This window comes from Macaca mulatta, chromosome 10 (assembly GCF_049350105.2).
Source record: "Macaca mulatta isolate MMU2019108-1 chromosome 10, T2T-MMU8v2.0, whole genome shotgun sequence".
Classification (NCBI taxonomy): Eukaryota; Metazoa; Chordata; class Mammalia; order Primates; family Cercopithecidae; genus Macaca; species Macaca mulatta.
In genome coordinates, this window is record NC_133415.1 from 33,230,882 (window position 1) to 33,245,382 (window position 14,501).

The 14,501-nt window shown below is 48.4% G+C and overlaps 1 protein-coding gene across 17 annotated transcripts in view; it reads left to right on the forward strand.

The window, feature by feature from the left end:
• The window catches only part of UFD1 (ubiquitin recognition factor in ER associated degradation 1), a 30,428-nt gene that overhangs the window by 562 nt on the left and 15,365 nt on the right, over positions 1-14,501 (forward strand). For 7 of the 17 annotated variants that reach the window (XR_013398681.1, XR_013398684.1, XR_013398682.1 and 4 more), the window contains 5 exon segments: positions 3,029-3,161; positions 3,525-3,557; positions 7,072-7,193; positions 10,886-11,016; positions 13,912-13,984. Coding sequence is in view for 5 of the 17 variants with exons in the window: in XM_077948635.1 (XP_077804761.1) it covers positions 3,029-3,161; positions 3,525-3,557; positions 7,072-7,193; positions 10,886-11,016; positions 13,912-13,984 (492 nt within the window). In the remaining 12 variants the exon portion in view is untranslated. 17 annotated transcript variants of the gene reach the window in all.

The window sequence follows — 14,501 nt, forward strand, 5'->3', positions numbered from 1 at the left end:
CGGATCTGTACAGCGGTGTTGTGTTCGCTAATGATAACGATGGAAGCTAATACCTGCTGGTACATTTCCTGTTACTTAGCTTTTAACACCTGTACTCCCTCATCACGCCTTATTTCTTTTAATCCCTGCAATTCCTTTGGAAGCTAGGATGATTATTTTGAACATAAGAAAACTAACGTTTACAGAGATACTTTATTCGAGTCACAAAAGTAGGGAGTGGAGAGTTGAAGTCAAGTCTGTCTGGCTGCAAAGCACTCTACGGTATTGTCTTCCTGTCACCTGTTTATTTCAGTAAAGACAAAGAATGATTGTCAGATTTTATTCTAAGTGTGCCACTGTCAAACCCTGGCTTATTTCAATTCTTGAGTTCATCCACTCAAGAATACCTGATATGTTCCACACAATGTGCTAGGTCTCGGCATTGAAAAGGAAATTGAGAGATGGGATCTGGAGTAGCAAAGAAGGAGCAGAAGGTCGGGTTCATGGGTAAACTGCAGGCAGGTTGTTAAGTATGTTGCCCCTTTGTGCGGATTTACCTTTTATGTTCAAAGGAAAGAAATGGCTTAGATAGGTTGGCTAGTGAGAAGCATTCAAGGGAGGCAAGCCCCTACCCTTTTCTGGTGTTGTTCACCCGGAAACACTATTTCATGTGTTATGGTTCCGGCGAAGATTTAGTTGAACAGTTATGCTGCTTAAAAGAAGAAAGACAAAAGATTGGATATTACTGTGCTGGAGTGCCAGGGAGTAAAGAACCATCCAAGAAATTAGGTGGGAACATGCTATGTTTGCATTTTAGGAAATGGCTAATTCAGCTTTCTAATTTTGGGGTTACTAGTAAACTCCTTTGTCAGTAGGTGGCATTCCTTCTATTAAATATATATTTGGAATCAAGTCAAGAAATTTTCTGTAATAGAGATTTTTTTTTTTAGTTGTGGTTAAAAAATCCAAATTTTAACCATTTTTAAGTCTATAGTTCAATTGAAATATAGTGTTGAATACATTCACTAGCAAGATTTTCTGAACTTTTTCATCTTGCAAAAATGAAACTCTGCTCACATTAAACAGTAATTCTCCATTTCCTACTCCTCACAGCCCCTGTCAATCTCTATTCTACTTTGTTCCATGAATTTGCTTACTCTAGGTACTTCCTAGAAGTGGACTCATAAAATATAAGTTCTTTTATGACTGACTTATTTCACTTGGCATAATATCCTCAAGGTTCATTCATGTGACAGGATTTCTTTCCTTTTAAAAGCTGAATAATATTTCATTGTATGTATATACCATACCAGTATTTGTTTATTCATTCATCTGTCATTGGACACTTGAGTTGCTTCCACCTTTTAGCTATTATGAATAATTGTGCTATGAATATGGGGTGCACAGAAATCTCTTCTTGATTCTGCCTCTAGTTCTTTTGAATATACAGCCTACTGTGAGATTTTATGTGGTTTCAGTTACCCAAGGTCAACCATGGTCCAAAATTTTTAAAATAGAGACCACATTCACTTAACTTTTTTTACAGTGTATTCTTATAATTGTTTTATTATTACTTGTGAATCTCTTACTGTGCCTAATTTATAAATTAAAAATTTTTTTTTTTCTTTTTGAGATGGAGTCTTGCTCTGTTGCCCAGGCTGGAGTGCAGTGGCACTATCTTGGCTCACTGCAACCTCCACCTCCTGGGTTCAAGTGATTCTTCTGCCTCAGCCTCCTGAGTAGCTGGGATTACAGGTGTGTACCACCACGCCTGGCTAATTTTTGTATTATTGTAGAGAGGGGGTTTCCATGTTGGCCAGGCTTGTCTCAAACTCCTGACCTCAGGTAATCCTTCTGCCTCTGCCTCCCAAAGTGCTGGGATTATACGCGTGAGCCACCACGCCCAGCCTAGAAATTAAACTTTTTGCAGATATGTATAAGAAAATTGTAGATATGTATAAGAAAAAAACATAGTATATATGGGTTTCAATATTACCTCTGGTTTCAGGCGTCCACTGGGGATGTTGGAATGTATCCCCTGTGGATATGGGGGGTGGTGGGAGGAATACTGTACTTTGAGAAAACCTCAAATTGATATGTTTGCTAAGCCTCATCTAAGTCTACAGTTTAAGAACTAGGATCTTAACCTTTTTAATGGCATCATGTTTTAGCTTTGCTTGTTGCTATAAGAAAGCATCACAACATAGTGTGACGTGTACCTACTCTGCTATGAGAGCAACTGAAGGGGCACTGGCCCTGACCCTCAGCAGAGCAGCAGAGGCTTCCTGGGGAAAGGAAAGGGTGGTAATTGGAACCCAGGGGAAGGGGTGCAACCACTGGGTACCTGTTCCTCCTGCTACCTGGAATGCCTTTCCCTATTTTTTGCCTGGCTCTCTCTCATAGCATTCGGGTCTTTGTGCAGAGTCCCTTCCTAACTACCTATTTAAAATAGCATTCCCAGGAGCCCTCTGTCTACTTACCCTGCTCTTTGTCTTCAGAACTGCCGGACACACATGTCCCTTGCTTTGAATGTATATCTCCCTTGGTTTGAGTGTCATTTTCACCAGGACAGGGGTGGTATCTATTTTGTTAGTGGACAAACATCACTAGAGTGGTGTTTCCCTTGTGCTCATGTCAGAGCCTGGCAGACAGTAGGCACTCAATAAAGAGATGTTTCAGTTAACAAATATTGTTTAGATTAATGATAGTAAGAAAAGTGTTCAAGGCAGAGGAACTAGCCCAGGCAGGAGTCTGTGGGGCTGTCAGTACAAGTCTCTGAGGTATGCAAGAGGTTGGGCCTTGATCCTGAGGATGAAGATGGGAGCACAGCCCTGAAAAAGGTTCCGGACAGGCTTGGCGTGGCCTGTTTTATATTTAGTAACATTACATTGAAGATTTCAGTACATTGAAGATTTCAGTACATTGAAGATTTCAGTACATTGTATTCTCTGACAATGTTTAGCAGCATTGATTACTCTGACATGTTTTGTCTTTTGACATGAAGAAATGTACCTTTGTTTTAATACTTGTTTCTCTTTCCTCCTTCTAGTTCTCTTTCAACATGTTCGACCACCCGATTCCCAGGGTCTTCCAAAACCGCTTCTCCACACAGTACCGCTGCTTCTCTGTGTCCATGCTAGCAGGGCCTAATGACAGGTCAGATGTGGAGAAAGGAGGGAAGAGTATGTGCTTGTTTTTATTTGAATAGTAACCTTTCCTGCCCTAAGTCTGCAATGCTGTAGCCTTCAACGGTACTTACTTTGCATGTGGGAGTCAGAAGCTAGTGTTACTGTGAAAATGGTGCTTATTCTAGACTTGCTTTATTGCGGTGGGGTGCTAATTATGGTTAGGTTTATGGCTGATAACCATTCAGTTCCCAAAATAAATTACATCAAGTAAGGTTCTTTATGAAAGATTACTATGACATTCTGGCTACCCTAAAAACCGTTTAAGGCTTTTTGTTAGATATAAAGAAACTGCATCTTGCCTTTGGTCAGTTCTTTTTATTTTTATTTTTTAATATTTCTTAAATGTTCTTTCCACAGTAATTATGCCGCCCTCAGCCCTGGACCAACTCAGTAAGTATCTTCTGAGTGACTTAAGAACTTAGTAAATATGGACACCAAGAGTCAGCATGGGCTCCTCAGTATATCCAGACACCAGTGCCCTTTGTCAGTATCTAGCTGTGAATTGTCCCTGGAGGACATGTGCTGGACTGGGAGAACCTGGGTCACAGGTACCTAGGGCAAGACCAGGGCCCCCTGAACCTCAGCTTCATCACTGCCCTGGGTGCTTCAGGTCCCTCCTCTGTGAAGGGAGTTCCCTTCCCCTTCCTGATTCCCCCCCCCACTCCCCCTACCCCCACAACTTTTCTCAGTATTCTGTCAGGATTAAATGAGGTACAAGTATCAGGTGCTTTGCACAGTGCCAGGGCAGCTGATGCCATTGGCTGGGCTCACTAGATTTTTTTTCCTAAAGGAAGAATTGGTCAGCTCACAAGAGGGCGCTGTGAAGCAGGTTCCTCATCCCTGCCCCAAGCATCTTTCCTCAGCTCCAGACCCCCATTTCTTTTTTCTTTTTTTTCGAGACAGAGTTTTGCTCTTAGCATCCAGACTGGAGTGCATTGGCGCAATCTCGGCTCACTGCAACCTCCGCCTCCCAGGTTCAAGAGATCCTCCTGCCTCAGCCTTCCGAGTAGCTGGGATTACAGGCACCCGCCACCACGCCTAGCTAATTTTTTGTATTTTTAGTAGAGATGGGGTTTTGAATGTTGGGCAGGCTGGTCTTGAACTCCTGACCTCGGGTGATCCGCCTGCCTCAGCCTCCCAAAGTGCTGGGATTATAGGCGTGAACCACCATGCCCTGCCCAGACCCCCATTTCTAATCGCCAGTGCACCACTGCATCCTCAGCACGTCAAAAACTGAGCTATTGTCTTCCATTCCAGAAACCACTCCTCTTGCTGGGCTCCTGCCTCTTACCAGGAGTGAGATAGGCCCACAGGGGTTGTAAGAGTGGCCACATTCTTCCTCCCTTTTCTCTGACCCCTTATCCCACGAGAGCAACCTGGAAACCCATGCCCTAGCCCCATACTACACAGGCCCAGAAAATCCCAATCATGGACAACCCAATCAATGATGCCGTCACTGCCTTCCAAACTTAAGAGTGTTTCTGGTGTGAATTCTTCCCGTGTGAGGCAGGAGACTGGGGCTGGCTAGGAGGACAGGTTCATGCTTGGTGTTAGGGGCCTCTGGTGGCAGCAGGCTGAGAACAGGTGCTGGCTGTGTTGTGACTCACCTCGGGCTCTTTGCCCAGCCTGACTCCAGAGTAGCAACTTGACCTCTCTGAATCTCAATGTCCTCTTCTTTAACTAGGGACATCCACAGTGTCTATGCATCAGAAGTACTATAGTGTCTGTGACACCCTGAGCTATCTGATTCCAACCACAAGGTGGGAGGTAGCCCCTGAGCCAGCACCAGCTGTGGCTATACCCAGTGGAGGCCTCAGCGCAACCAGTAGGTCAACAGAGCTATGGCGTTCACAGTTCTCATGAAGACCCCATCATTACAGAGGAGAGAACGGGCCCCCTAAAAAGGTCTTCCTTTCAGGTCATGCTGATCCAGGAGTCAGACACCAGGTGTGACCCTTGGCACAGGTGTCCAGAAGAGACTTGGGCTGGGTCATTGAGGTGTAGCTCAGATCAGTGTTCAAATCTTTTAAGTGATGGGAGAAACTCTGTCTAAATCTTACAGGAAGTCCTCTATTTCATAAAATGAGGGTCTCTGCTCTTTTTGGAGGAAGTGAGGGGGTACAGAGGGACTGGGAGCCTCTAAGTCACAAAATGCAGTTTGAGAGTCAGTGCACTGAGGGACATTGGAGTCTCTTCTCACTTGCAACAGTCTCAGACCCTTGGCTGGGCCCAGTCCAGTTTCCTGTGGACCAGCTGTAGGTCAGCTCCATGGCTCTGCAGCTGAGAGATGCACTGGGACAGAGGTCCTGGCCCCTTTACTGCCAGTGTGAGAGTCACCCTTGGTGATAGGAGGGAATGCCCTCCCCTACTGTACCTCCATGCTGCTCCCAGAGGTTCTCTGTAGCTTCCTGCCCAAGCTTTCAACTTGATTTGCTTTATTAGAATTTGTAGGGAGATCTCAAATGGAATCTGCTTTACCTCCCAACACTAACTATGATTTTTGTTGGAATATTTGCCTAAACTAACAAGCTAAATTCTGCTTTGATGGTTGAATCCCTGGACTTAAGTCAGCAGCCTGGGTTTGAATCCTGGCATTACCACTTGTGTGTTGTGAGGTCTTAGGCGTGTTACTTAACCTGTGGGCCTCAGTTTCCCCATAGATAAAAGGGGATAATGATAGTACCTGACTGTCTGTTCTGGGAAGACTGAACAAGGGCCTTACACATGGCAAACACCATCACTATCATCAGTTCCTTCTCAGTCCTCTCCCCCAGGGCCCTGTGTCTCCTGGGTTCCTGTCTCTTTTTGCCAGCCCCTCCTTTACGTGCCTGTGCACCTCTTAGGTCAGCATGTCACTAATCCAGCTTACTTGCCTCTGGCCCTGCTTTCAGCTCACACCTCAAGGTCCACCAGAGAGAGGAGGCGTCCTATGTCATGACCCTGCTGAGAGCCCACACTGCCCGCTGGGCCCAGGCCCTAGGTTCTACCTTGTGTGGTGCCCCTCCCCTTCCCAACCACTCCCACACCTGTCCCCAGCCTGTCTTGCCTAATTGCCCACCATTTCTGAACTGCCTGGGCTCCTCTTCCCTTCCCCGCCTTTGCTCAGGCTGCCATCTCTGCCTGGATTTCCTCCCAGGTCTGCCCGCCCAGTGCCCAGCCTAAAGAACTCGGCCTCCAGGAGCCTAGCCCAATAGCTCTGTCCCCTCCTGCCAGCCCTTCCCACAGCACCTGTAGCATCTGGTTGTGGTTGTTTTCTTTGTTGGAGTTTACCTTTAAACTAGAAACCTTTAAAGAAAGATAGGGATTTTGTCCAGGACATGGTTGGCACTGAAATTATTTATGAATAAGTGAATGAACACGTCACCTTTTTTTTTTTTTTTGAAACGGAGTCTCGCTCTGTGGCCCAGGCTTGAGTGCGGTGGCCAGATCTCAGCTCACTGCAAGCTCCGCCTCCCGGGTTCACGGCTTTCTCCTGCCTCAGCCTCTTGAGTAGCTGAGACTACAGGCGCCCGCCACTGCACCCGGCTAGTTTTTTGTATTTTTAGTAGAGACGGGGTTTCATCCTGTTAACCAGGATGGTCTCGATCTCCTGACCTCGTGATCCGCCCGTCTCGGCCTCCCAGAGTGCTGGGATTACAGGCTTGAGCCACTGTGTCTGGCCGAACACATCACTTTTTAGAATGTTGACTTCAGAAAATCACAAGTCTACGCCAGTGCTGTGTTACCAAGTTGTCAGGCTCCTCCTTGAGCCATGCACTGTGCTCTTACAGAGGGGATTCATCTGCCAGAGGAGTGTGGGGTTTGAGGGGCAGGGTTGTGGGGAGGCTCCTTCTATGGGAAGGCATGGGCCGAACAGGTTTCCCTTCATAGGAGTTGTGCCTCATAGCCTCTCTCTTCTTTTCAGGCCGACTTAATATTACCTATCCCATGCTGTTCAAACTGACCAATAAGAATTCGGACCGCATGACGCATTGTGGCGTGCTGGAGTTTGTGGCTGATGAGGGCATCTGCTACCTCCCACACTGGGTGAGTGGGGCTGCCACTTAGGGTCTCTAGAGAGCAGCCACTTAGGCAGAGACATGCCCTGCACTCGAGAGTCCTGGCCCTGGAGCAGGTGGCCCAGCCTACTCCTCCTGCTCAGCATCTCAGCCTGACCTGACCTGGCGGGAGAGAAGGGATCCAGAGCAGTGCGCTGTGCCTTACGCAGGCTGGTGGGCTCTGGACGTACCTGTGGGCCACTGTGCTGTGGGAGCAGCCTTGTCTTTGATAGTTGCACAACTGGTTGTGCAGAAACAACAGCTGAACTGTTCATCTGTGATTTCCTGGGTGAGGCTTTTTAAAAAATAATGGAGCAACAGTGTTTTTTAGGTGGTCTAGTAAGTAGGATGTTTGAGGTTTTTATGCTTTCCCCTACTTTTAGTAGTCTGTCACAACGTATGTGTTTTTAGTTACCTCTAACTTAGTCTCCCAAATCTCTCAACTGAGCTGCTGTAGGAATGACGCCTTTCTCCTTACAAGCAGGCTCTCTTTGGAAAGTTGACTTGAAGGACGTCATTGCAGATCTGGGCTGGGATATCCAGGGCGTGTGAGCCACCAGAGCCTGCCCTTGAGGCTGTACCCCTCAGAGAAGTGAGCAGAACTGTGCCAGTGCTGTAGGGAGGAGCCTGCAGCAGTGGGAGTTCCACATAGGTAGCTGTGGCCCACTTGGCTCCTTCTTCTCCTCACTCCTCTCCCCAGCTCTGGCACATTAGGGAAGTTCACAAAGGGACCTGCTTGTCCTTCTCTTTGTGCTTGAATTACATCAGGCATACTGAGAGACCCCACAGTGAGCTGTGGGCTGGGAACTCTCAGGAGTGCTTGCTTGGCTGCCACCAGGGAGGTGGTCTGAAGCCCACCTCTCCTCCTGATGCCCTGTCATGCCCTACCAGATGTTCAGAAGGGATGGCCTTAAATAATATTTTCTGAGATTAAATATGAATTGAAATTCTGGCCAGGCACGGTGGCTCACGCCTCTAATCCCAGCACTTTGGAAGGCTGGGGCAGGCAGATCACTTGAGGTCAGGAGTTTGAGACTAGCCTGGCCAACATGGTGAAACCCCGTCTCTACTAAAAATACAAAGATTAGCCAGGTGTGGTGGCACATGCCTGTAGTCCTAGCTACTTGGGAGACTGAGGCAGGAGTATGGCTTGAACCCGGAAGGCTTAGGTTGCAGTGAGCTGAGATCACGCCATTGCACTCCAGCCTGGGCGACAGAGCGAGACTCCATCTCAAAAAAAGAGAAAAGAATAATATGAATTGAAATTCTGAAGGTCCCTTTCCTCCTGTAGCAGGTGACCTTGCCCATGGTGCCATGGCAGTGGCATTCTCTTCAGCCTGGGTCCCAGGGCCCTTCCCAAGGTCTGGGCCTGGCCAGTGTCTCCCCCACAAGAGCCCTGCACTCCCATTGCACCTCCTAGTGCCTGGCCTTCCCATGCTGCCTCCTCACCTCAGCTGACCAGGTCTGCCCACCCTGGCCTGTGGAGGGCTTTTATGCCTCAAAGCCCAGATGGGCTCACCTGCCCTCCCAAGTATTTGCTGCTCAGCCCCTTGCTATTGTGTTTGTCTGCAGGTGCCCCCAGGGGCCTGAGGCCATGTTCTGCTCATCCGGTAGAACACCTGGTCACTGAAGCCACTCTCGGTAGCTGAAGTGTCAGGCAGTGACTACTTCCCCAGTCCCTTCTGTGGCTCACCTATAAGAGGAGGTGGTGATGCTGGGAATACACTGTACTTTGAAGGTTTTCCTTTAACCCATAGACTTGAAGTTTGGGTGGCCTCTTGTCCAAGCTGTTGGGCTGCTTTAGACCAGGAAACTAATTGAATCCCTTTCTCCCATGGAAAGCCTCTTTAGGTAGCCTGGAGCTGGTTTGGGGTGTGAAGCCATCAGGCCACCTCTTCCCCTGAGCTGGCCTTCTAGCTCCTGGCATGGGCAGGCGTGACAGGTGTCCCCCATCTGCTGTCTTGGAGGCCGTGTGAGCCAGTGCTTTTTCTGGGCTGGTTGGTGGACTCCTTCCCACCCATGCTTCCAAGCTTCTTCAGGGTGAGCCAGCCTGGAATAGGTGCTGGCCTTTTTCCTTGCAGCCAAGGCTTTGTCTGCCGACCTAGATCTGAGCCCTGGACTAGCTGCTTGTGACACACAGATACTCGGCTACCCATTGTGCGGTATGCTCTAAAATGCTACATGGGGAAGGCCAGGTGTCAGCTCCTCCTGCCTGCTTAGTGCTCTCGGGCCTCTTCCAGCAGCCCATTTCTCACCTCAAGCCCTAGTCTGACCTCTCTGCCTCTCCGCCTCACATCACCTATGGCAGTGTCCTGTCTCTGGCTGAGGAAGCGACCCCCATCCCTGGTCAGACTTCCCTCAGGCTTGAGATTGCAGCCCAATGTCCTTCCCGTTGCTGACATACTTCCTACAAAAATCTACCCTGAGGGACAGTGCGCCTGGCCTGCGGCTGGCTGACTCTGAGCCTTAAAGTACTTCCTGTTAGAACATCACTCCTGGGGATTCCAAACCCCAGTTACCAAAGCCAGTTGCCTCTGCATCCTTCTGTGCCTGTCTGTGGCATCCAGTAGAGTGACCACCCTCTATTTCTGCCCTTACTAGCCTGACAAGCAACTGTCAGCGTGAGTGCGCAGGGTCCTCTGCACGCCTGTCCACAGGGTCCACCACTCAGGCTTCTCTTGTGGCCTAGGCACAGCCTCCCAGGCACAGTCTTGTCCTCAGCATGCCTCCTCCTCCTCATGAGCTCCCTCTCATCTGTGACACAGCCCTCAGTCCCCTCTTCCCTTGGCTGTTAAAGTCACCTTCTCACTGCCACTCTTGATGAAACATTCTTAAAGGGATGTGATACCTGGGATTCGCTTCAGGGCATCTAGTGTGGCCTGGGACTGGGTGTGAGGTAGTGCCGATCAATGGACTGAGCCATGACGTGAGCACTATCCAACTGTCAGGGCTGGGTGCTTGGGAGCTTTCTTGTGTGGCTCTTTCTACTCGTGTATATGTCTGACGCTCCTTTTAAGATGGTTTCAAATAAGACAAACAAAATTTCATTGCAAGAGATATAGAGCCTCTAACCTGAGTCTGGGCTCCCTGCACACCCAGTACTCACGGACACTGTTTATCTCTTTCCCTCTCACTCCTCAGCCGTCGTCTACCTGGCTGGGTTGTTTAATAGAGGCATGTGGAGGCTTTGTCAGATTTTTATAACCTCCACAGCAGAGACCTTTGGGGCCTTGTCACCATCTTGCAGCCTCAGCTGTGGTGGGCCATTCCATTGCCAGGTCAGCCTTGCCTTGTGCTGCTTTTGTCCTACCTCAGTTGCAGCCCTACTTGCCCCGGGGCCTTACTAGTTACTTGTGGGACAGCTTGGAAGTACGGTGAGTCACTGTTCCAGGAAAATGCTCTGCCCCTGGGAAGCCTGGAGCTAGTGAGCAATCCTGGCGGCCCTGCAGAGATGCGTTCACACTGTGAGCTGTGGAGCTTCAGTAGCACCCCTTTATTGGCCTTCTTCCACATCACTTGATTTTTTCCTCCTTCCTGACATAGTGTCACAAATTACTTATCTTGCCTCAGGTTCGTCTTCCAAGGACCCAAGTAAGACTGGCCTGCCCAGTGTATAGGGAGCAGTGGTTGTGGAGGCTACTTCATCTCTAGGAGTCTCATGTAACCTCTTCTTCCTTTCAGATGATGCAGAACTTGCTCTTGGAAGAAGGTGGCCTGGTCCAGGTGGAGAGTGTCAACCTTCAAGTGGCCACCTACTCCAAATTCCAGCCTCAGAGCCCTGACTTCCTGGACATCACCAACCCCAAAGCCGTGTATCCTTTTCAAATAAGCAGAGTTCTTCTAGACAAAGGAGAGTGTGCTGGCAGTTGTTAAACATCATGTATTGTATTTAATCTGTGTCTGCTTTGGGGATCACACATTTGTGATTCAAGTTGTGATTTGAGAATAATGGGGTTCAGTTAGCACATCTGCGTGACCCTGGCCAAGTGCACTGGTTGCTGTCTGGGCCACCTCTGTCACTTCCCAGACACTTCCTGGAGACCATAATGAAGCCCTTCTTTCAGTGGGTCTGTGTCACCTGGCACAAAGCCAGGATGTACAGTATGTCCAGTGGAAGGAGGGAGCAGCTCATCTGCCTTCAGCTGCAGCCCCTTCTGTGGCTCCCTAGTACCTCTGCCCAGCCATGCACTGGCCCATGAACTTCACTGCATGCCAGCCTGAGAGCTCATTCACTCCAGGCCAATAGGTAGCAATGACTGCAATTTCTATGTCACCAAGCAGAAAGCAAAGGTATCAGGTTCTAGTGGATTCTTTATGTTCACCTCTGAACTTAAGCCAGGTGTATGTGTTGACAGCATCAGGAAGTAGGCAGTGCAGGTACGGGATGGTGCTATGTGCACTGATCAAGATCTCTAGCTCCATGGCCCCAATTTGCCTTGTTAAGATCATGGCATAAGAGTGGCCACTCCATTCTACTTTTTTTTTTTTTTGAGACGGAGTCTTGCTCTGTCACCCAGGCTGGAGTGCGGTGGCCGGATCTCTGCTCACTGCAAGCTCCGCCTCCCGGGTTTACGCCATTCTCCTGCCTCAGCCTCCCGAGTAGCTGGGACTACAGGCGCTCGCCACCTCGCCCGGCTAGTTTTTTTTGTACTTTTTAGTAGAGACGGGGTTTCACCGTGTTAGCCAGGATGGTCTCGATCTCCTGACCTCGTGATCCGCCCGTCTCGGCCTCCCAAAGTGCTGGGATTACAGGCTTGAGCCACCGCGCCCGGCCTACTTTTTTTTTTTTAATTTTTTAAATGCATACTTGAGAAAAAAACAAACAGTTGAACAACACGGACAGAAAGGTAAGAAAAGCTGCCTCCCTTCCCAGTAGCCCTCTCTCCAGATGTTTTCTTAGGAGCAAGGTACTGCTGATTGTGCTCTGGATGCATATGGGCCACGTATATCCCATGCTGCCCATGTCCTGGACACGATGGCCTTGTTGAGCCTCCTGTCCCACAGGCAAAGGGATGTCCTATGGGAAGAGCTGGTTAACTTGTCCTTCAGAGCTCTGACCTAGAGGTGCTTGTTTGGCTGTCAGTGAGCAGGAATGGGCCCTGCCCATTTTCTCAGGGTTTTTACCTGTGTTGCAATGCAGACTCTTTATTTATTTATTTATTTTTTTTGAGAGAGCGTCTCACTCTGTTGCTCAGGTTGGAGTGCAGTGGCACAATCTCAGCTCTGCCTCCCAGATTCAAGTGATTCTCCTGCCTCAGTCTCCCGAGTAGCTGGGATTACAGGCATGCACCACCACGCCTGGCTAATTTTTGTATTTTTAGTAGAGTCGGAGTTTCACCATGTTGCCCAAAGCGGTCTCGAACTCCTGACCTCAGGTGCTCCACCTGCCTCAGCCTCCCAAAGTGCTGGGATTACATGCATGAGCCAGTGCGCCCGGCCCCAATGCAGACTTCTTATCAGGTTGATCTCAGATGCTGTTTTTGTCAGCACAGTTAACTTGTTAGTGTGTGGAGAAAGGGCATCACTTCCATCAGTTGAGAGCCTGGTGTTTTCTGGTCTGGCTGAGGTCTGGATGAAAGCAGTCTTGGCGCTGAACAGAGAAAGTGGGAAGCTGGTGCTGCAGCAGGCGCCAGAGTACGCAGAGGCCAAATGGGGAGCCAGCCCTCCTACAGAGGCCTCGTGTTCTCAGCCTGAGGGCTGTGGCTCTGCTCCTCCAGCTGCTGCAGTAGAAGTCAGAGAAGATGCCCTGGCAGGGTCACTGGAGGAGTGGAGGGAAGGGCACTCTGTACCGTTGCACTTCATGTGCGGGAGCAAAGAAAGCATTCACCACATAAGGCACTTTTCACAAAGTTGCTGTGGTTCTGGAAAGCTGTTTGACCGAACGAGGTGAACCTAGATAGCCTCGCCCTTTCACCCTCAAGTTAGACTCTCACAGTGACAGGCTCTGGAGCCACGTTTCTTGTGACCTTTTTATGTAAAGTAATTCAGCAAATTGATGAGGAAGACATGGTTAAAATATTCCACATGAATAGACATTTCCTTGTATGGGCATTTGGGTTCTACTGTCTTTTACTGTTATAAAAAGTATTTGCTGGTTTCTTTAATTTTTATTAACTAAAGTTATCAGCTCAAAAGATAGAAACAACAAAAGTATAAATGAAAGCATCTTTGATTTTGAGGAACTTTTGAGAGGACCTATCTGACTCATTAAATCTTTTTTGTTCTTTTGTACTCCCATAGGATTTTTTAAAATCCCATGGTATAATTTGTACACAATAAAATGCACACAGTTCAGCCAGTTTGAAAATGTGTACACCCATGTAACCAGAACATTTCCATGTTCCCAAAAGGTCCTTTCCTGCCAGTCCCCACCTGATCCCCTGGCCCAGAAACCTCTCAACTACCTCCTGTCCTCATAGATCTGTCTTTCTTAGGGTTCTGTGTGGATGGAATCTCACTGCCCTTTTGTGGTTGGTTATTTCCCCTTCCCCCAGCTTGGCATTTGTGAGATTGATCCATATTATTGCATGTTAGGAGTTCCATCCTTCTTATTGCCAAGTAGTACTTCATTGTGTTAAAGCTTCGTGTTTCAAGTACCATCATGGTACAGTCTCTACCTACTAGTAATCATCTAACCCCTCATGGAAACTTGTTTCAGATTTAAGGTATCCATCTTGCCATGTTGCCTTGACAGAGTGTGTCTGCAGATTAGAAAATGCACTTAGGAACTTTGCCTGTCTGACCACCGGGGATGTGATTGCCATCAACTATAATGAAAAGGTGAGCCCAGTTCATGCAGGTCATGCCTGACAAGAGCCACCTGTAGTGTCCATTCTGATGTTTGAATGGGGCTTCTTTTTAAGCGGGGTATGCCTGTATCTTATCACCTAATTACCGCCTACTGTTTGGTTATTAAGTTTTCCCGGGTTCATATTTAGAGGCCTAATTCATTTGGTAACTCTGTTTTGAGGATAGATTGCATTTACGGGGAAATATTGATAGACTTGTTAGTCATAGCTCTGTGTACCTTGGTGGCTACTGGTTCTATCTTGGTTTGAAAGGTCCCCACTGCACCTCTAATCTAACCTAAGCCCTTTGTGGGGCTGTGGAGACACAGTAACAACCCTGCTGGGTCCTTGTTCTTGGGATCCTTGCCCCACAGAAGCTGACAGGCCCTTCAGTGGGGCCAAGTGCTCTGTGGCATCTGAGAAGCAGAGCCTGGCTCTGCCTTAGGGCAACACCTCCTAAGCTCACCTCTCCTCCTGGGAGCCCACATCCTCCTCCACCACCACCTCCT